At 41.0% G+C, this 23374-nt stretch overlaps 2 protein-coding genes across 2 annotated transcripts; both read left to right on the top strand.

Moving 5' to 3' along the window:
* The first annotated feature begins 1046 nt into the window (after window positions 1–1046).
* Window positions 1047–10522, top strand: sdad1 (SDA1 domain containing 1). Its single transcript, XM_063210701.1, has 23 exons — window positions 1047–1264; window positions 1416–1520; window positions 1619–1717; window positions 1847–1957; window positions 2161–2232; window positions 2328–2428; window positions 2626–2683; window positions 2793–2867; window positions 3185–3286; window positions 3589–3658; window positions 3809–3912; window positions 4569–4626; window positions 4919–4977; window positions 5399–5475; window positions 5695–5792; window positions 5906–5982; window positions 6210–6339; window positions 7017–7105; window positions 8461–8657; window positions 8938–9022; window positions 9385–9546; window positions 9841–10308; window positions 10446–10522. Exons 1-22 carry the CDS (start codon window positions 1175–1177, stop codon window positions 9895–9897), a joined length of 2076 nt encoding a protein of 691 aa, XP_063066771.1. The 5' UTR covers window positions 1047–1174; the 3' UTR covers window positions 9898–10308; window positions 10446–10522.
* Window positions 10523–12661: 2139 nt separating this feature from the next.
* Window positions 12662–23303, top strand: LOC134458399 (sodium-dependent organic anion transporter-like). Its single transcript, XM_063210700.1, has 6 exons — window positions 12662–13371; window positions 15437–15555; window positions 16100–16188; window positions 17431–17606; window positions 19895–20052; window positions 21351–23303. Exons 1-6 carry the CDS (start codon window positions 12998–13000, stop codon window positions 21521–21523), a joined length of 1089 nt encoding a protein of 362 aa, XP_063066770.1. The 5' UTR covers window positions 12662–12997; the 3' UTR covers window positions 21524–23303.
* The last annotated feature ends 71 nt before the right edge of the window (window positions 23304–23374 follow it).

Below are 23374 nucleotides of genomic sequence, written 5' to 3'. Positions count from 1 at the left end.
CTACTGCATACATTGGGCTGGTGTCTAAAAGTCTTTAAAGGTTTTTTGATCATGCATTGCTTATAATATCGCAAACAGTTGTTATAGACTGGATTGAGGTTTGTCTGTTTATCCACTGTACTTATCTCACTAATTTTGACTGCAATAAATATTTTACAACCCAAAAGAAATGGACAGGAACTGCACACACCCACCAATGGCAATCATGACAGCAATCTGACAAGTCCAATGATCTGACAAGTCCACACATTTATGGATTCCTCATTGCTCAAGTTATGATAGAATTAGGTGTTAGTTTGGGAGATGCATTGAGAGGTAAGCAACTTCAGTAACTAATAGGCCTACGTTTTGAGATGTTATACTCCCGTACCCCCAGCCTACGCCGTGATCATGCAGTGATACCCCTCTCTACTGGTGAAAAGGCAATACTACATAATGTCATGAAATTCCTTTCATACAGCTACAATGTTATAGATTATTATGTTTCAAATGTAGGCCTCAAAGACCACTGGACTAGAGAGATGAAAATATTACAAGTTCTTACCTCTTATTTTTTCACAAGTGTTATGCAACTAGATTTTGGTCTCGCATCGATCACATAGGCCTGCTTAGTGCTTACTTTAAAATCCCATCTCAAAATGTATCTTATGTATGTGTATAATATCAGTTGAAATGAACACATTTTCTTTACATATATCTAACAAAGTAGTGAAGAGTTCTGTGACAGCACAGTGCATCAAATACACTCTCCCATCTCAGTCTCAAACACTGCTCTCAAGCCATCTACTGTAAATGTAAGAAAAAGAAAAAAAAACACCCAGGCACAGATTAAAACAAACATGAATTTCACCCAGGTTACTTCATATGGTAGACTATTATGAACAAACTATTTTTGTAATGAAACTATTGTACATTTTGTAGCTTGGTTAAATCTACAGTATACCGGTAAGCCAAAATTCCAAGGTGCACTCAGCTTCTAGCTGCACTAGATTTCAGCTAATTTTCGAAACGCGTTCCTCTAGCATTGTCTTGGTGCGCTTGCCGTAGAAGGGCAGTCGATAATAATCAACATGGCGACTTGCTGAACTGCCACGCTGCTGTACACACGGGATCCAAACAAGAGCAAATAATAAAATCAAATTGTCCCCCAGTCGAAAATAAATCTTGCGGAAACATGTCTGGGCGACACAATAACAAGCTACCAACGAACCTGCCACAACTGCAGAATCTCATTAAAAGAGATCCTGCTTCATACACAGAAGAGGTGAGTGTCGCTAACTTTCTGGGTGATGTGGCCTAAATGTTTACAACCACTTCAATGCCAAGTGAATATTTGCCATCCTTGATCAGCAACGCAAGCTTCGTCGTGTGCTTTTAACATGTATGTTCTTGTCTGTACATTTCTGTCTCTGTAGTTCTTGCAACAGTATCGACACTACCAGTCAAATGTTCAGATCTTCAAACATCAACCAGATAAACCTAACAAGGAATTGTCGGAGCTGGTGATGTTCCTTGCTCAGGTATGTGTTCATATTGAATCAGTTTGCATTGCAGGTCGCTTCTATTATAAATATTGTTTGTTGACATAAGTATGTTTAAAAAACTCTCCTCACCGCAGATTGGTCACTGCTACAAAGAACAGCTGGCCAATTTCCCCCAAGAGTTGGCAGAGCTACTTTTAAATCACCACACAGTCTTGGAAACCGACCTGCGAATGGTATGTGATCAACATTTCAGCCAGAATTTCTTGGTTGATCTGTGATTAGTATTTAAGCATGCACACCGTTGTTTGCAGACGGTTGGTGCCATTCATAGAAATGACCCTTTGCTTATTTGTTTTTCCCAGACATTTTGCAAAGCCTTGATCTTGCTCAGGAACAAGGACTTGATCAACCCCACGAGTCTCCTGGAGCTGTTCTTTGAGTTGCTGCGCTGTCATGATAAACTTCTGAGAAAGGTGACCAAGAAACATCAGAAGAGTTCTATGATTCAATGAATAAAGTATAGCTTACCTTGTACAATGAACGAAGGAATTTCGTTAAAGTAATTATTTAATTGTTTTTGAGACTATCTGGGGACATCATTGAGTTGTCATTCAGTGAATAAAAACTGCACATTGATTGTACTTTGCTGAATTTCTTGTACTGCTTGTTCCTTCAGACATTGTACACTCACATTGTGACTGACATCAAGAACATCAATGCCAAACACAAGAACAACAAATTGAACACAGTAAGTATCCAAAGACTATAGTATTCACCTGTACTTTTGTAGTAAATGATTTCCCTTCATGAACAAATGATTCTATTTTTTGTCCCTCCACTTAGACTCTACAGAACTTCATGTACACAATGCTGAGAGACAGTAACCCCATTGCTGCCAAAATCTCCCTGGATGTGATGGCTGAGCTCTACAAAAGAAATATATGGTGTGTTTGTGTGCCAGGTCTTCATATGCAATATTGAGCCGAGGCGCAGTCGAGAGGCTTTATTATCTTTTTTTCTTCCTTTTTTAAAGAACATTGCTGAAAACAGAACAGAAAAGTCCAGAACTGAAATAAACATTTGTTAAAATGTACTATATATTATTATTATTGCTATTATTAAAAATGTTTCTTCACCTCAGGAATGATGCAAAAACTGTTAACGTCATCACAACAGCCTGTTTCTCCAAAGTCACCAAGGTAGGCAATTATTCACTTTTGTGCCCTTTTCATGTAAGCTGATTTGTTTCATTTTGTGTGATTCGTTATTGCCTTATATTTCATTTATTTAATTTATTTCTTCCCTCAGATCTTAGTTGGGGGACTGAAGTTCTTTTTGGGTAAAGATGAAGATGAGAAGAAGGACAGTGATTCAGAATCAGAGGTATCATGAAGCAACCATGACTTAAAATTTTCGTATGAACTCCAGACGTGGCACACTTTTTCAAACATGCATAGGTTACTTTCAGCCTACAGGAGACCGAATTCACAAGTGCCGTTGAGCCCCTAAAACAACTGTGGAAACAACATTTTAGTATTGAAAATGCAACTTTTAGTTTCGCTTTTGATTGGAAACAGAGATTGAAATGCATGTCTGGGTTTTTTACTCTCCAACGCTAAGACTAACTTCACTGGCCATTCTTGTGCTGAAAACTGTACTCCCTTCTTTGCATTGTCTGACATCATATTCATCTTCCCTAGAATGAGGGACCAACGTCAAGAGATATCAGGATGAAGTACCAAACAGGAAAGAAGACTTCCAAAAACAAGAAGAAAATGGAGAAGGCCATGAAGGTTCTCAAGGTAAAAGGACGGTTGTTTAATGTTTATTTGACATGGACAGTGCACAACATACAATTGAGCCAGATGGTAGCGGCAAGGCTAATTTTCATCTGCGGCCCCTGGACAGGAATTGGTGTTCATTTAAAAAGATGATTAGAATTAATAATAATACGAGAATATAACAACAAAACAAGTAATCGGTGAGACTATGTGCAAATATAGGCCTACAATATATTGCAACTAGACATAGACATGTTGATTATAATATTCATATAATGCAACTTCTTTTTTGTTTTCTAACTGTTGTCTCTTATTTTCAACAGAAACATAAAAAGAAAAAGCAAGTTGAAGTCTTCAATTTCTCAGCTATCCACCTCATCCATGACTCCCAAGGTGATGCACTTCTATTCCATAATTAAACTAATGTTTTTGCATAACATAAAACCATATGCTGGCTTACCATATTCTCTATAATCAATATATACCCTGTAGTTATAATAAAATGCTTAATATCTGATATTTTCCCTCCCCCTACGTCTTCAGATTTTTCAGAAAAACTGTTTAAGCAGCTGGAGACGTCCAATGAACGATTTGAGGTGAAGATCATGATGATGGAGCTGATCTCCAGACTAGTAGGAATCCACGAGGTAAGCAACGGAAAAAGATCTACTCGTTTAAATATATGTTTTGCTCACACTACCCTTGACTTGCCAGTATCCGAAGTAGAGGATGACATTTTTCAGGAATTCCTGTGGGTCCCGCGTGTCCTGCGGGATTCCCGCGGGATGGGAGTCAAAATTTTAAAGATGAACGGGAGCGGGCAGGAGCGGGAATAACGATGAATGGGAGTGGGCAGTAGCGGGAATAAAAATGAATGAAAGCGGGAATGCTTGCTTATTTTTTTCATTAAAAAAAACAATGAAATGGGAGTGGGATTGATTTTGAGTGGGAGTGAGCAGGATTGGGAGACATTCTTTTCAGGACGGGACGGGATGGGATTTGTTTCTTTTACTCCACTCCGGGATGGGACTGGATTTTTTTTTTTGAGACCGGGATGGGACGGGAGTGAACTCCCGTGTCATGCTCTAATCCGAAGACACAACATTTTTGTGTTCAGTCCTCTTAAGATCCTAGTCTGCTAACTTGGGGTTTGATTATTGACATGGTGTTTGAGATCTCTTACACTGCTCCAAATATCATCCTGCTGAAAGGCATTGCATTATGTTGTTGCCAACTTGTTGGCTGAAAATATCCACATTTGCAGCCTGTATGTAGCCGTAACATATTTTCTCTTTCCCCATAGCTGCTTCTCCTGAATTATTACCCGTTTCTTCAGCGTTTTCTCCAGCCACACCAGAGAGGTAGGTGTTGTTGGAAGTACTCTTGAGATCAGCACCGAACAATACTGGATTTAGCTAAGCAAAACACGTGGCCAATGGCAAATTATGGGTCAAAATCACATTCATGCAACTAGATATTTTGCTTCCTTATTTTACCTCCTTAGTATTAACCTTGTGGTAGATACAAATTTCCATAATTGACACCATCCACAAATTTATCCACACAACAAAATAGAAAAACAATAATGCGTACTGTAGCTCTGTCTGTTTCGGTGTACTAAAATGGCAGTTTTGTGCTTTTCCCTTCATACAGAGGTGACAAAGATCTTGTTGTGTGCAGCCCAGTCCTCCCACCAGCTGGTGCCTCCCGAGGTAAGGCAATGGCACATGTGGATTCAGGAGATCAGGGGTGAACCTCCTTTATCCGGCCCAACGACATAATTTTAATGTTATGCCGTTAAACATGAGGAAATGTTTGCAATACATATAAGTTATATTTTCAGGGGACCTAGTGAAGATGGCATCCGTTGTAAAGGTGGCTGCCTTCAATATAGGCCTAAAGTCAAGGAAGAAATCCTGCTTTGTGCTCGTAGTATGGCCCTTTGAGGACGTCATAACATTTGAAGTGGCCCCTCTAATGAAAAAGGTTTCCAATGCCTGCTGTAGCGCTCTAGTCTCATAGTCCGTAGTATGGAGGTTGAGAATGTGCTTGACACATCGGTTGAATCCCTCAATGTGAAGATTTTGAGGTTTTAAATGGACACCACTTCATGTTATTTGCTCCCTTATGCAGGTCATTGAATCAGTGGTAATGACCATCGCCAACAACTTTGTCTCAGATCGGAATTCAGGCGAAGTCATGACCGTGGGGTGAGTTATTTTCTGATCCTTTTTATGATTCAAGATTCAGATAGCCAAAACATGGTCTAACAAGTGTGCAGTAAAGTTTTTTTGAAACGTATTTGTCACCTGTCTTGTGCATAATTACGTTTTTACTTTTTTTGTTACATTATCAGTTTTGTGGTTATTGACTTGTTACCCCTGTTTTTATTAATTGATTTGTGTTTGATTTTCTATGTCTATTGACAGAATTAATGCCATCCGTGAGGTGGTGGCCCGCTGTCCTCTGGCCATGAATGAGGATCTTCTACAGGATCTCACTATGTACAAGTCACACAAAGACAAGAGTTAGTATGCCCATCCTCGTTCACCCCTGCCTTGACTTTATAAAGGCAGCTAGACATTTTTTCCCCTGTGTTATTTACTTGCCATTTGATGTTTGGCTTACATCTTTTTCTAGACGTGATCATGTCGGCTCGGGGACTGATTCAACTCTTCAGAAGCCTGAATCCAGACATGCTTCACAGGAAAGATCGGGTGAGACATTTCATGATGGCAAACAATTGCCTTCCCCCCCTACTCTGAGTTACAAGGCGCCAGTTTTAGCTAGCACTGGACATAGTATGTCTGACCTTGTACCTTTTGCATTGTTCTGTTACACGTGTAAGCAGAGCTATAAAAAAAAGAAATGATTTTTGTATCCTAGCAGAATGCCAGCTTCCTGTTGTTAATAGCGAACTTCTGACCATGACTATTGTTTCTAGGGTAAACCCACGGAGGCTTCCGCAGAGGCGAAGATCCAGAGTTATGGAGAGCTGGGGGCCAAGGACTATATTCCTGGTGCTGAGGTTCTGGACGAGGAGCCAGAGAAGGAGGAAGGGGATGGGGATGATGGTAGGAAGAACCCTTTTCTTTAAAGGGACACTTTGTGAGATTTTAGTTGTTTATTTTCAGAATTCATGCTACCCATTCACTAATGTTACCTTTTTCATTACCACCAGCATCAAAGTATTCATTATGACTGAAAAATAGCATTTTTCATACATGAAAAGGGGGATATTCTCCATGGTCCGCCATTTTGAATTTCCAAAAATAGCCATTTTTAGCTGCAAAAATGACTGTACTTGGACCATACTAGAAAATATTTGTTTATTACTTAGTAAACTTTCATGAAAAGATCACATTTGGCAATAGGCAGCCCAGTTTCAATGAGCAGCATAGTTGCAGTACCTTTTTTGACCATTTCCTGCACAGTGTCCCTTTAATGGTGGTCATCATGATGCACACCGCTAAACAGATGCCATAAGATTGTCAAACCATCGAGACAAGCGTCTGAATCGAACCTGAGATCATGTCTACTCCAGTGTCCCTTTCACAATAATTTCCTGTTGATCTCTCTTTGTCCATAACTTTGTCCATCACTAACATTGTCTATAGCTTGATATTTTTGCTTTCACTCTATTTAAAACCAGCTCAACCAAGTTAGACATTAAAATAGGTTTTTAAATGAAAAAGGTGAATGGTAATTGTCTGTCTGACGAGTGGATGAATTGCCTCTGTGTCTTTTGCAGGCTGGGAAAGTGCCAGTGATGTCGATGACGATGAAGATGGAGAATGGGTGGATGTCCATCATTCATCTGATGAAGGACAAGCTGAAATGGTGAGGGCCTGGATGGAGTTACCCATTTTCACCTGGAAGCACATATACGCTAGATTCAGGCTTTTGAGATTTGAGGGGTTTTATTAAAAATGTGTGTATGTTAGAGGTGAATGAACACATTTTAATGCAAAATGAGGGTCCTTGCTTTTAAATGCTATTGCAATATTTCATGTTTTAATGTCCTTCAGAGGCTGAGATATTTAGGATTTAATAGGCAGAGGGCACCCTTTCCCAAAAAGGGCTTAGCCTAAAATGGGTTAAAGCAGTTGTGCAGTTGTGCAGTCGGCAGAGTATACTGTATTCAGTGTAATAGAAGGCAATGTGTACATGTTGGAGGCAGTTTGCGGCAGCCATAGCCTAATGGTTAGGGAGATTGTCTTAAAGGACCAGTTCAGTCAATTTCAACATGCAGTTGTAATGCTCACACTACCCTGGACTTGTCAGTGCCTGAGATTTTTTTTCTTCTTCTTCAGCCTTTTCCGAGATCCTGGGCATTGTAATTGGGGCAGCGCTTTGTTTACATTTCAAAAAACATTTTTATTTATTCCCAAAAACATCCAAAAGGTTGTACAACATTAGCAGATGACTAGCAAACAGCGGTACCTTTTGGGAAAATATTTGGAGTAGGCCTGTGTTTATTATTATTTTTTAAATGTTAACAAACGCTGCCCCCATTAGAATAGCTCATATCTCGGAAAGGACTGAGGTGAAAAATGTGGCATCACCGGGTACTGGCAAGTCAAGGGTAAAGTGAGCAATACAACAGCATATTGAAATTGACTGAACTGGTCCTTCATCAGAGGGTTGCAGATTTAAATCCCCACCCTTACCTCTCCCTACACCTCCATCCATGGCTGAAGCGCACTTGAACATGGCACCTCACCCCATATTGCTCCAGGGAATGTAACCAATACCCTGTCAATAACTTAAGTCACTTTGGGTAAAACCGTTAACGGGCTAAATGTAACTTAAAGGGACACTGTGTGAGATTTTTAGTTGTTTATTTCCAGAATTCATGCTGCCCATTCACTAATGTTACCTTTTTCACGAATACTTACCACCACCATCAAATTCTAAGTATTCATTGACTGAAAAAAAATGCAATTTTCATACATGAAAAGGGGGATCTTCTCCATGGTCCGCCATTTTGAATTTCCAAAAATAGCATTTTTTAGCTGCAAAAATGACTGTACTTCGGCCATACTCGAAAACAGTAGTTTATTATTTAGTAAACTTTCATAAAAAGATCAAATTTGGAAATAGGCAGCCCAGTTTCAATGAGCAGCATAGTTGCAGTACCTTTTTTGACCATTTCCTGCAGTGTCCCTTTAATGTAATGTATGTGTTTGGACCAGGCGGAGAAGCTCCAGAACATTCCCCCAGAAGAGCGCAAGGCCAAAGCGGTGGCCATGAGCACCAGCCGGCTCCTGACGCAGGAGGACTTCAAGAAGATCCGCCTGGCCCAGATCGCCAAGGACATCAGCGCCGCTCCGCCTACCAAAGGACAGAAGAGGACGAACGTGGAGATTGAGGATAGTGATGAAGAGGGCGGGTAAGGTTAACTAACTAGCGAATTAACTAACCCCATGAGGAGTGTGCTACAGAAGAGCATCCTAAAATGTGTGTTTGTCAGTGTTTTCATGGCCGAACAATGTCAGGCATAGTTCCTGAACTCAGCTGTGGGACTGTAGGGCACTCCATGAAACAGTTGTGTTTCACACATAGAATTGTTTCCTTTACACGTTGAATTTGTGTGTGTGTGTGTGTGTATAAATTTCCAATTCCCTGAAATGAACATTTTGAATTCATACCAGTGTTTCATTTCTTTCTAGTGGAGAGCTGCTGTCATTGAGAACCATTGAGCGCCTGCATAAGAAACCCAAGTCGGACAAGGAAACACGACTGGCTACTGCAATGGTGAGTGTTTCCTATAGCAGTATGTAAGCCTGGAATTTCGTCATTTTAGGGGCAAGGCCACTTGAGAGGGCATCAGAGAGGGCATCAAGGCCACTGTATCCTTATGGCAGATATTTTTTTCAAGGTCACAAGGCCAAAGTGGCCTCATGGCCCTCTCAAAATTCCTGCCCTGCCAGTATGTAAGCACAAATGGATGGTTCAAAATTCATTTATTTTTTTCACTTTGGGGAATCGTTTGAGATGAACCATTCAATATTCCAAAGCGTTCCTCCTTTCCTATGTAAGAAAAGGACGACGAATGTGGCACTACATACTTAAAGTACATGATGAAAATCAACACTGTCTGATCTTCTTCCTTGCAGGCTGGCCGAACGGACAGGAAGGAGTTTGTGAAGAAGAAGAACAAGCTGAATCCCTACGCCAGCACGAGTAACAAGGAGAAGAAGAAGCATAAGAACTTCATGATGATGAGGCACAGCCAGAAAGTCCGCACCAAGGGCAAGCGCTCCTTCAGAGACAAACAGGTAAAGAAAGGGAACACTGAGAGTTCGGATGTTGTCATCATTTAGAATGCACTGTCTTTGGTGTTTCTGCAGCAAGTGGAACATATGTGAAGGACAGATGATTGATGGAGCTCAGCTCGCGCTCTGCCTGCCTACCTGCCTGTCTGTCTGTCTTTCTCTCTCTCTCTCTCTCTCTCTCTCTCTCTCTCTCTCTCTCTCTCTCTCTCTCTCTCTCTCTCTCCATCTCCATCTCCATGTTTACGTTTCCAGTTGCTACTATTCCAACTAACTTATTACATTTTTATTTATCTCCAGATTGCCCTGAGAGACTCCCTGCTGAAGAAACGGAAAAATTACAAGATGGGCTTATAAGGCCCCTTGCATCAAGCTGAACGTCCTCATCTTCTACATCTCTGTTGCTTGTTTCAAAGTTGATTTATCTGTACAGATCTGACAGTGTCATTAAATCATTTTATTGATAATTTCATTGAATGATATTGATTTATTGAATTGCCTATTTTGGATATTCTGTGCTTCCATTGCTAAAAAACTTTGTCAAGTGTTTGTTTATTTACACTAGCAGCACCATCACGTGGTATGCACCAAGCTTCATTTTATCCAAAATATCTATTGTTTACTCTATATTCTCTAGAACAGTGGAATTTAGTGACGTAGAAATTTCGTGTTGACTGTGATGGATGTCAGCCCGGTTATTGACATCGAATCTATCCTACAGTCCACGGTTTATCTACACGTGTTGACATGACGCAAGGAGTTGGGCAGGTATGTTTAGCTTACGAGGAGTAATGTGGTTTTGGGCAATGGCATGACTAATATAAAACCTTAAGTGGCCTTTTACTGTACACTGTAGCGCGGTGTTTTCTAACGCATGCTATTAAAGACGATCTGTTTTCGCGCAGGAAACGTGCAAGTATACTGGTGCAGCGCTTTATCGGAGACACAAATATGACTCCTCATTCAATCCAAACACTTACAAGTAAGTTACAAAACGAAGACATCCTGTAATTAAGTTCGACATTCTGCCTGGCGGCTGTCAAATGCCTGAAACGTGAAGATATTTGTTTGTATCCCTTCCTTAGAGAAAAGCTGTACAACGACGCAGAGTTGACTCATGTGTTTCAAAAATCCACGACGGAATTCCAGGGTGCCATGCCATTTACGTATGAGTTGACCATGTATACTAGCCTCGCCAAACTGCGCCATGTGGAAACCAGATGCGCACCAAGTCTGGCAATGAGGTTAGATGAGTTGTAGGCTCTAAGCTAAATGTGTTATTTCTTTATTTCTTCATCTAAACCGTCCCACTATACAACTTAAGTGTAGTGATGGAAGTGAATAAGGAATTGCATTAAATAAATGAGTTTCATTCAGAGCTCCAAGAGAGTAGACATGTCTTGAAAGTGTTTCATCTTTAAAATTCTACCCAAAACCATACTTTCATCATAATATAAAATTCAGGGTGCATTTGCTTCATGTAGGCCTAATTTTAATTTGGGGCTTCAGCTGTTTTGCCACCTATAAAAAAAAAATCTTGAAATGGTAGCCTATCTGGGTAGGGAAAGCAAATATTTTCTTAGTGCCAATTCTGGAGAAAGACTGAAATGCAATGTGACGGCTCTGTAACAATGTTTCCTACGTGACCCAGATTGCCAAGGACACTGCAGGACAGGGGTGGGGATGGAGCCTTTTTCATTTCCCTCTTTTGGCCCCAAACTAAATTTTCATGAACCCCCATCCATTCATTAATAATGCTAAATGTTACATTTGAAGAGTTGAGATGCAACCCCCCCTAAGTGCCTTTTCATTTTTATTTAATACAAAGCTATCAAAGTTGCACATGTTTTATTTTATTTATGTAATATAACTATTTAATATGTATTATCAAGTACATAAATGTAAACCAAACTAACAACGGGGTTCTCTAAAAATATAGAAGTGCAGGTCTTCAAAAATGGAGTTAGGGGGTTTTGCATCTGAACTCTTCATTTCTGGTTCACAAGAAAAAGTGAATAGGCCTACATTTATTAGCCATATAAGGGAATACTGTTACTAACCAATTTGTGGAATTAGAAAAGATCCCTGTGTTTTCCCTTTTTTATGAGAAGTCCCTTCTTTCTGTGACCCCCCCTCCCCCCCCCCCCCCCCCCCCCCCCCCCCCCCCCCCCCCCCCCCCCCCCCCCCCCCCCCCCCCCCTTTCTAGTGAAGTCAGTCGAGGAACAAGGCCTGCCTCGTGTGATGAGAGCAGACCGCAGATAGCTGTGGGGCTCAGCGTCGCTACGAATCTGAAGGACAGTCTTGGCTTCTGCCGGTCCCCTGGACACCAGCACACTAAAATCTGCTAAACAACCTAAAGATTGTTGCCCTCCACCATTCGCCTAACAATGTGACTTCTTCAATAAAATGGAAGACCGTTTTTGTTTGTCAGATAAATATGCAGCAACACATCTGTAGGCCTACTGTCCTCAGACTTATAAAAATGTCCCCCAACAGTTCGCCAACAGTAGCCTATACAATGATTGTTTGTTTACAAATTCAAGAAACAAAACATCCAAACAAAACATTGTAGTTGGACAAACATTCTTACTGTATTAAAAGCAGAAACAGACACCCAGGGCCACCTCTCTCCTTAATATTTCCTCTCTAGGCTACATTTAACTTGCTCTAGCCTATCAAGCAAAGCCACAATGAAAAATACCAAAATATAGGCTACTTCTATATAATGTGGTTATGTTTTCATTAAATAGGCACCATGGCAAAGTGCAGATGCCCTGCATCATCAACAGCATAATCTGGAAACTGATTGTAACCGATCTGAGGTCAGGTCAGGGATTATTGAAATGGTAACCCACAATGACTAAATCTAGTCATCCTATTGCCTAACATCTTTTTAAACCACAAGCCCACTATGGAAAGCCTTAAAGCTGGTACATCTCTAGTGTTAATGATTTGGACGCAGTGTGCCAGGTGTAAGGGCATGCATTGTGGTATTAGGCCTACAGTAAGTCTGGTGAATCAACAAAATTTAGAGCTGGACTTGGACTTCCACTCGGTTTTGTATATTTGGTTATTCACTTTATTTAACACTTATTTAATAGGCTACAGTTGTACAGTTTTTTAAAAGTTTTTTTTTTTGCGTAAAGGTGACCATAGACTCACGTAGGCTACCTGTAAAGAGTTAACGCCAGTGTTTGAGTGTCAAAAACGTCCCCAAAATGGACCTATTAATCGTAGCATAATCCTCTTAGCTTCATACTTCCTACAATAATTGCAGTGAAGTTTTTCGGCTTGTTCAGACCCTTTTCTTAATAAATTCCGAGGAGAGCAGGGAGGAGATTAGATTAGGGGAGTAGTGTGTAAGCAGCCTTGGGCCGTCGAGACGAGGGAGGCAGCTGAGAAGGCCTACACTGTAGTCAGCGTTCGACTTGCCTTTCTCGGCGGTGCAGTCTACAGGATGTCACATAGCAGTGGTGCGCAAGTGGAGTACGTGGCGCAGGGAGATGTATTGAACACAACCTCAGAGAGCTTTGGCATCACTATTCACCGAGCGGCGAATGTCGCGCTTTCCTTTTTCATGGCCTTGCTACTGTTTGCGCTGGGATGCAGCATAGATGTTTCCAGGGTGAAGGCCCATGTGTGGCGACCGTGGGGCATCCTCGTGGGCTTGCTGTGCCAGTTTGGAGTCATGCCGCTCGCCGCGTTCCTACTGGCTCTGGCGTCTGCCGTTAAACCGGTGCAGGCTGTGGCTTTTCTCATCATGGGCTGCAGCCCCGGAGGCACCCTCTCGAACATAGTCACCTTCTGGATTGATGGAGACATGGATCTCAGGTGTGTGGCTGGGTGATTGAGAGAGAGGTTTACAATTCCGTGGAGTGGACACGGATCTTTGGGACACGAGATCCGTGTCAGTTTCACGGATTTTGCCAAAATTGCGTGCCCCTGGACACGGAATTGTTTTCCGTGATTGACTCACAGAAGTGCCTTCTAGTAGGCAGTTCCCACAGCTCATAATTTAAGTCAGATTATTTTGATGTTTGAAATCTCTTTTAAGGCTCTGCAAATAACACAAACGACATGGAACACGACAGTTATCCTAGTATGAATTATGAGATAGGCCTATTAAAATGTTAAAAAATGAATTAAAAAAAACATTTTAAAAAGGCCAGTATATTGTCTAACCTAGCCTACCATGCAATGTCATGAACAAAGCCTGACATTTTTTGGTGTTGGGTTATTTAGTCATTTCAGAGTTAATGTGACTTGTTTGGCAAGAGGAAATGTGAGTTCTGTTAGGCAGATCTATCTATCTATCTATCTGTCTGTCTGTCTGTCTGTCTGTCTGTCTGTCTGTCTGTCTGTCTGTCTGTCTGTCTGTCTGTCTGTCTGTCTGTCTGTCTATCTGTCTATTTATCTATCTCTCTCTCTCTCTCTTTGTCTTTCTGTCTGTCTTTCTGTCTCTCTGTCTCTCTGTCTGTCTGTCTATTGTCCACAAGAGGAAGCTTACAGCCAACATGAAGACAAAACATACACAATAGACAAGGACAACATAAGGACATCAAGTGCAATCTACATTCATACACTATACTGTCATAAAGACATAGGCCTACTCTCAACATACACACACACATATCCACTTATGTATGCGCACTCCAACACAGATACTACACAGAGACAACATAAGCACTTACTCACACAATAAACCATGCAGCCATACCAACAATCACACACTGCATACATACACAGCCAGGGTGGGCCATACCGGGTTATTGTGGAAGGTTGTTCAGTGCTGATGGCAGATGGGATAAAGCTTTTGTTAATACGTGCTCATTGCCACCTGAGTGTCCTGTACCTCCATCCGGATGGGAGCAGTGTGAAATGATAATGGAGAGGGTGGTCTCTGATTATTGACTGTGCTAGACGTGTGACAGCTTTGAGGTTGAGATCAATTAGGTTGTGTGTAGGGTGGTGATTTGGATGCAGTGTGTGATTTTAGTGAGTTTGTTCCTGCAGCTGGTGGAGAGCATGTTGTAAAAACAGGTTGAGCAGTACACTAGGATGGGCTGGATGATGCTGGAGTACAGGTGGGAAAGGAGATGAGGGGCAACAGAGAGGGTGGGAAGTTTACGGATCACATAAAGTCTCTGTTGAGATATTTTGTGGATGTTAGTGACGTGCATCAAAAGTGAGTTTATTGTCTATGGTGAGTCAAGGTATTTGAAGTGTCTGACCTGTTCAACTATCTGGTTGTGGATGGAGGTGGAGGCCAGACGGGGTGATGGTGTGTTGTGAATGACCATTTCTTTTGTTTTTGTTACATTAAAGGGACACTGTGTGAGATTTTTAGTTATTTATTTCCAGAATTCATGCTGCCCATTCACTGATGTTACCTTTTTCATGAATACTTACCACCAGCATCAAATCGTAAGTATTCATAATGACTGGAAAAATTGCACTTTTCATACACGAAAAGGGGGATCTTCTCCATGGTCCGCCATTTTGAATTTCCAAAAATGACTGTACTTGGACCATACTAGAGAATATTTGTTTATTACTTAGTAAACTTTCATGTAAAGATCAAATTTGGCAATAGGCAGCCCAGTTTCAATGAGTAGCATAGTTGCAGTACCCTTTATGACCATTTCCTGCACAGTGTCCCTTTAAGTTCCAAAAAGTTGTCTGTGCACCAATGAGTGAAATGGGTTATGGCTTGTTGGTTGGTGATCTATCTATCTATCTATCTATCTATCTATCTATCTATCTATCTATCTATCTATCTATCTATCTATCTATCTATCTATCTATCTATCTATCTATGAGGTCTGATTACTGCTCACTTTGATATAGAACATAGTATACCATAACATGTTTATCCCTGTGCTGTCTTCTCCTTAAGCATCACCATGACGAGTGTGTCCACAGTCTTAGCATTGGGAATGATGCCATTGTGCCTCCTCGTTTACACGCGCAGATGGGTGGACACAGGAATGATCAGAATGCCCTACAGCAAAATAGGTGAGACTTTACCTTTTCGCTTGAATGACTGTTGGTCAAGTGTTTTTTCAGGGGGGCACATAAATTGGCTAAAGAGATCCATTTTTTTAATGTTATTAATAGGCCTATATAATATTAAAAAATGTAGGCCTATATCACGTTGCGTTTCGAAATTAGAATAAATCTAACACTGTGCGGTCCGGTTCTCGATTCTGAATGGCTGATAGCTGTGGTCAATCAAATGTAAACCTACACCTAATTATAATAGTCTATAAGAGTCGAGTGTCTCTCGAGTATGATAGAGAGACAGAGATGGGGCAGGGCAGGGACATGACCCAGGTCGGACTCGAGTCCAGCCCATAAATGGGGGGCTTTGTGCACAACGCCCCCGTTGTATTGAAGTCATAGCCCCATAGCCATTGAATACCAACTATCCTCTTGAGTGCCCGGGATTGTCTCTTCTTTGAGAATACATCCATGCTGAGGAGCAACTCATTACTCATTAAACCCAAGCATCCCTCCATCTTGTTTATGAATGGTCATTCATTTAATATTTCATCTGTAGGTATCACTTTGGTTTGTATGGTTGTCCCTGTGGGTCTCGGTGCCTGTGTCAACTACAAATGGCCCAAGGTAGCAAAAGTCATTTTGAAGGTAACGTTTCTGCTCATCATATATTGCTATATATGTTTTGTTGCAGTATTGCAATACAGTATTGCTGTACAGTACAGTTTAGATGTGTAAGGAAATACACAGACACACACACACACACACACACACACACACACACACACACACACACACACACACACACATTAAAAGATTGAGATACTATGTATCAGTGCCTTGCATTTGGTGCCTTGTATTAGCTACCTTGTCTCCTGGAGGGAGGTCGACCAGGTTGTCTGTTTGTCTGTTTGTCTGTTTGTCTGTCTGTCTGTCTGTCTGTCTGTCTGTCTGTCTGTCTGTCTGTCTGTCTGTCTGTGTCTTTGTGTTTTAAATCATTTAATAGCTGAGCCTGGAGTGTTAACGGAATGAAGTCTCTTGGATATCTACATATGCTGTATTAACAAGTTCACCACTTCTTGTAAGTTAACTTAGCTTTTTTTGTGGGTGCGGCAACTCAATGAGCTAAGACGCTGTGCCATTACGCCGGCGACCTGGGTTTGATTCTGGCCCCAGCTTCTTTACCGATCATTTCCCCTCTCTCTGTCTCCCACCCACTTCCTGTCAGACTCTCACACTGTCCTGTCCTAAATAAAGGCCAAAAGCACATATTTAGAAAATAAAAATAAAGCTTAGCTATGTTTATCATTTAGCCATGTTCTTGGAATACTCCTCTGTCTGTCTGTCTGTCTGTCCGTCTGTCTGTGTGCCTGTGTCTTTGCCTGTGTCTACCCACCGTGTTTTGGGTTGCCTGCGGGTGGCGCTAGACACACATCGTCATGTGCATCTAGCGTTGCCAAGGAGGTAGGGCTGCACAAGTAATCGAAAAATAATCAAAATCGTGATAAAATAGTGAAATCGAACTCGTGATTTTAATCGTGATTTAATCGTGGCAATAGTGACCTACTTTTGAGAGCGTCCTTGAAGCCAGAACATACTGACAGGCTGGTGTTTCTGGCCAGAAATCTGTCCACTTGAGTTTCATGCTATTGCCTTTACATAATTATTACAATTCATTTTATTTCGCTCATCCTGTATGTAATTCATTCTTGGTTATATTTCATCTTGTTATAATTTTCAAAAAAATCTTAAAAAATCAATAATCGTGATTAATAATCGTGATTATGATTTTGACCAAAATAATCGTGATTATGATTTTTTCCATAATCGTGCAGCCCTACAAGGAGGGGCAGGTTGCCATCTCTGATTGCTGTTGTTGGGTCTGTGCAGGTGGGCACAACAGTGTGCAGTGTCCTGGTACTTACTGTGGCCATCTTGAGCAGTCTGCTGTACCCCGGCTCTTGGAACACAGACCCAGCTGTCGTGGTCGTCGCGGTGATCTTCCCTCTGATTGGCTGCACGGTGGGCTTCATCTGTTCCGTTTTGCTGAGCCAGTCATGGCAAAGGTGAGGAGGGACAATCAGGGAAATGAATGTTTACAAAGTACTTTTTAAACTCTATTTAAACTGTCTGATGCTTATATGTAACACATGTTTATGTGTAACCAATATTATATTATATTATATTATATTATATTATATTATATTTAGTGGTGGGCCGTTATCGGCGTTAACGTGCTGCGATAATGTGAGACTCTTGTCGCGCGATAAAGAAAATATCGCACGTTAATCTATTCTCAAAATATAGGTTTGGAGTTTGGGTATGCACGTCACCATAGCGTTTAATTGACAGACGCTTTTAGACTGCGCTCCAGTCGCTTCTCCTCTCTCCACCTGTTGTTTCAGCAGACCTACTAAATATGAAGTGTTTGCAGCTGAAAACATTAATCCCTCTGCCGTGGTAGTTGTTGTTTGAGTGCTTTTTCATAAGTGGTAGACTAAAGAGACGTTATTGTTTGAGGTGAAGCATAGAGACATTATTGTGTGTGAGTAGCTACCAGCCCGACATAGCCTACATTTCCTCACACATTGCATAGAATACATAAACAACTTCCAGAAATCTTGCCTGTGCTATAATTGCAAAACATTCCGTGTGATAGTCCTATGCATTTTGAAGATTGTCAAACTGAAACTGTCAATATCTACTCTCGCTGAATGTTTGTGTTGCAATCGCGCACATTTGCGATTCAGTGAGATATTCTCATGTCTGACGGTAATAAACCTCGCGGTTGTCGCGCTTGACTTTTTTTTCTTTTGCAAACTGAATTCATGTCGAGTTGTAACTCATCTGGCATTCTAACTCTGAGAACAACTGTCAAATCGCCGTGTGCCAGTGCTGTAGGTTCTAGATAGGAATATCCAGTAGCCTGGCTCTGCTGAGGGCTGCTGTGCCTACTACGCGCAGAGTTCCTCCCTCTCTTAAAGGAGCCGCTGCTCCTTTTCAGATTCTCTCTCTCTCTCTCTCTCTCTCTCTCTCTCTCTCCCCATTAGAAATGAAATGCTGAATTGTACAACTTATAGCGCTGTTCATTTTGAAATTTCAGTATCTTATAACTGTAAATGCTTCCTAACATATTGGACACACTTTACACATATTGCTGTGATTTTTTCATCTCCAAGCATCAACATGACCATTTTTTGAAGATGAGATGCATTTTGGAAAAAAAGATGAGCTCTGGTCTAATGCGCCATCTGTCTTAAGAAACCCCAAGGTTTTTTCGGCATTATTTCGCTATCGTGCCTATTCTGAATGAGCCATTTTGATATAGATTAATCTAGATTAATCTAGATTAATTTCATAATTACAGTGAGATTAATCTAGATTAAAAAAATTAATCTATGCCCACCCCTAATTATATTACATTATATTATATTACATTATATTCAGGGCTGGGTCTCGATTAAAAAATGTATCGTGTTAACGACAGGCTTTGAAATTAATGAATCAAAATTAATAGCATTTTAATTGCATATAAATATCTGACTTAAGAAGAGTGAGAAGTCTTTTTTCACATGGAGTTTTAATGCTGGACACATAATGCATAAGCATAATCAACAAATTGTTGTTTATTTTTTTCAATGTGGTAAAAAAATGCATTGGAAAAGATCTACTAAAACAGGCCTGTATAGGTAGACCTTCTGTAAACTATAAAACTGCTTTCTTTTTTGGAAAATGCAATGCTTTCAAATACAGTCACATTTGGTGGTTCTTTCTGATGAAAGTTTAAGGTATTGACAGAAACGGTGTGTAAAAAGCTTCCTGTTTCCTTCTTCTTGGGACTGTCACTCTTCCTTTACTCTTTGTATACAGCTCAAAATAGCCACTGACAATGCTGAGTGCTGAGAGGTTTGATCTTATCAGCAAATTCTCAAGGAACAAGTTGTACTGATTGAAGCAGTTGAAACAGTTGTACCCAGTTGCAGAAATAGCAGGTGCTTTCTGGAAAAGGGTGAAATTGTTTTGCAAGTAGCCTCATCCATGTTTGGGAGTTAGAGAAGTGCACTGTGCACTCAAGCACACGCAAAATGACCCAATTCTTAAAGGCATCAATCTAACTAGACAAACAAACATCGGTTTTATTAGTCAACCTGAAGTTTTGAGTACTGTAAGTGTAGTAATCAAGTGCACCACTAAGGGAAGAGTTTTGGGGTGGGGCACAAAAGGATTGTCTTTTGATAATTTTCTTAGTAGGCTATGTTTAGAAGTGGCCCTATAGTCATGACAACTCCCTGACCTTAGATGACAAGCTTTACGGTGACCTTTGACCTGTCTACTGGTTTTGCTGTGGCAACAGGTGCAGAACGATTGCCGTGGAGACGGGAGCTCAGAATTTTCCGATCTGCGTCTCGGTTCTGCAGCTGTCCTTCAGCCCTGGGGAGCTGGTTCACATGCTCGCCTTCCCCTTCATGTACGGCGCCTGCCAGATCGCCCTCGGCCTTCTCCTCATCACAGGTGGGGACTGCAGCATATCTACAGTATGGGTGTTAGCATTGGGCAACTAGGAGGGTACTCGAAGAAGCTGGTTAAGTGATAAACCTGGCTAAACGAACATGAAGTGATAAACTTGCTTATAGATGACCCACAGGTGTCACTAGCATATTTTCACCACAATAAGACAGGCTTGTAAATGTGAATAAAAAAGTAAATGATCTGCATCAAAATCAGCAAATTAGCACCCGTCTCCTGTCAATTCAGTTGACAGGTGGTCCCTGAACATTTTTGGGTGGACAAAGTGGTCCTCGGTCTGAAAAGGTTTGAGAATCACTGGTATAGATTTATTATTGCCTTTCATGCCTATTTTACTTTCTTTACTTACTTGCATGCTGCACCAAAAGATGTTGTTTCGGCATTAGGTTCTGATAACAAAAATAATATTTTAATATGCTCGCTGCAGGATACATGTCCACAAGACAAGCACATACCCAACTACTACCAAGTTGAAGACTACCAAAAAACTTCAGACTTGTTTAACCCTAACCCTGCCCTCTGCTTATTAGGATTTAATAGGCAGAGGGCACCCTTTCCCAAAAAGGGCTTACAATTAAACCACGGCTCAGTTCCCATACAGTAGACATTTAAAAAAAATTATCGAATATGGCGACAGGAAGCGAATGGGACAGAGAGAAAGGGGAGGATCGGGAAATGACCCCGGCAGGACTCGAACCGGGGCTCCCGTGGGTGGGCATCCAAGCCCAAATTTGGGGGCCTAGCGCACTGCACCACAGCGCCCCCCCCATACAGTACACATTTGATGCAAAATAAATATCCCTGCACATACTGCACTCAACTTCAGTCCAGGTAGCAAATATATTATGCAGTCATGCAGAAGGCAAGACTTAGCGCCTCTGTGCAAGACACCGCTATTATGTGCTATTCATCAACCTTGCCTTTTTGTTTCTAAACATTTAGCCAATTTATGGGATTACTAAAACAAAGAGGCTTTGTGGTTCTCTCCCGTCGAGACACATAATCCGATCAAATACCAGAAACAAATATAAAAGCAAAGAATATTCAAAAGAAAAATAAGTTACAGCAAAGTAAACAAATTCAAATTAAGCATCACGACTCAGAAACCCTTCATTTAAAAAAAAGAATATAGAAAATGTCACTTGTGATGTCCTAATTACAGAAAGGCTGATGTCCAACAACCCCTTAAAGGTCGAGGTGTTACAGTGTGTACAGAAAACATTATAGCATTATAATCATTCTTCAATACTGTATAATTCCAACTGATCTTGATGGTATATCAGCTTTTCAGACATACAAGCGTATAGTGGCGTTGAGGTCAGCCAAGTTTGATCTACCTGAGCCGACCCCAGACAGCGCCACCTCCAGCTCCAGTGTCCCCAGTGCCAAAGGAGAGGTCAACACCGGGTTCCAGCCAGACGAGGCCCAGCAGCCGTCCTCATCCAGTGAGGTTTAAAGGAGTTAAGCAGAGCCGTCAGGAGAGTAAATGTCCAAACAGTAAAGGTAAAAATCCCAGAAGTAAAAACCCTGTGCCACATTTTCCTTCCATCCAGGCTTAGGATCAACTAAATGTCAGCCACTCGGTGAGGCTACCTTTGTTGGAAGGAAAATTGAGCAGGATATTTTTTCTTTCTTAACTACTTTTACTTTCTGTTTGAGCTCTCTGGAGTTACTGTAGATCTATTGACTGTGGATGTAGTCGGGCCAGGATGACTGGTGGGCAACCTCTGACCTATGGTGCCCCTTTTCCCCACCTCACTGCACTTCCACTCTGAGTCACTTTACCTTTACTTTTCTGTACTGTGAGTTCATTGTGGTGTATTGTCAACAAATAAAGTATGTGTAAATATGGTTTATTTTTATGGACAGAACAATGCCTTTTGCCTTTGTCGTTAACACTGTGTACAATTGATTGTAATGAAAAGTGGAGTCATGTATGTTCATATAATATGTCAGAATAAAAAATATTTGTATAAAAATGTAATAATTGCATACAAAGTCATGTATAACTAAACTCAGAGCACACACGTTCACCAAGGCAGCTCAATTTTACTGTCTGAAGCGCTTTCTAGTTAGATCTAGTTTCTGCAATGAATAACCTCACCCCAGTGGTGAATTCAAAGCAACTGAATTGAATTCATATTCAATGGTGAACTCAAATGCAACAAAGTCGTCCAGATCATTTCTAATCAAAACAGGTGGGCCTCAAGACCATAGTGTTGATTCTGAGACCTCTATTGCCATCTTGAAAGTCTTTGCCTCCAAAAATGAATCAATTCATGTAGGCTACCTTGTTTAGAGTAATGGCCCACAGGATTTGGTCAGCATGTGTCCACCCATTCAAAAGCAGGCAGGGCCACAAAAATTCTGTGACTGAAGCACAGACTTGTGGACTCGCATAAGGCTGGATGACTACAGAACAGTCTCCAGCACCTTCTAGTGGAGGCATACAACTAATCAGTTCTAAATCAGCCAGGGAATTCCATCAAAATCTGTTCAATAGTTGTGTCTGATTCCGTGTAGCTAACTAACAAACGAACTGTCAATCTAACAAGCATCCAACCAAAACAAATGCAACCATCTTATAATAACAAACAAAACGTTTGTGAAGGTCACTTACAATAGCCACTAAACTTTATGGTAACCACTTAGCCACTGTTCATAGACATAGTTTAAAGTAATGGCACACAGGATTTAGTCTGCATGCGTCCACCCATTCAAAAGCAACCAGGGCCACAAACACTTTGTGACTGAAGCACAGACTCGTGGACTCGCATAAGGCTGGATGACTACAGAACAGCATGTCTCCAGCACCTTCTAGTGGAGGCATACAACTAATCAGTTCTAAATCAGCCAGGGAATTCCATCAAAATCTGTTCAATAGTTGTGTCTGATTCTGTGTATCTAACTAACAAGCGAACTGTCAATCTAACAAGCGTACAACCCAAAAAAAGGGGAAAAAATGCAATCATCTTATAATAACAAAGAAGAAGTTTGTGAAGGTCACTCACTTACAATAGCCACAGTTGTTTATTGTAACCAGTTAGCCACAGTTCATGTACCTTGTTAAAAGTAATGGCCCACAGGAGTTTATGCCACCACCTTCTAGTGGAGGCATAAAACTTATCAGTTCTAAATCAGCCAGGGAATTCCATCAAAATCTGTTCAATAGCTGTGTGTGAGTCTGTGTACCTAACTAACAAACTAACTGTCAATCTAACAAGTGTACAAAACAAATGCAAATCATCTTGTAATAATAAACAAAACGTTTGTGAAGATCATTTACAGTAGCCACTATTGTTTATTG

This window comes from Engraulis encrasicolus, chromosome 11 (genome assembly GCF_034702125.1).
Source record: "Engraulis encrasicolus isolate BLACKSEA-1 chromosome 11, IST_EnEncr_1.0, whole genome shotgun sequence".
Lineage (NCBI taxonomy): Eukaryota > Metazoa > Chordata > Actinopteri > Clupeiformes > Engraulidae > Engraulis > Engraulis encrasicolus.
This window is presented reverse-complemented; position numbering and strand designations above follow the sequence as displayed.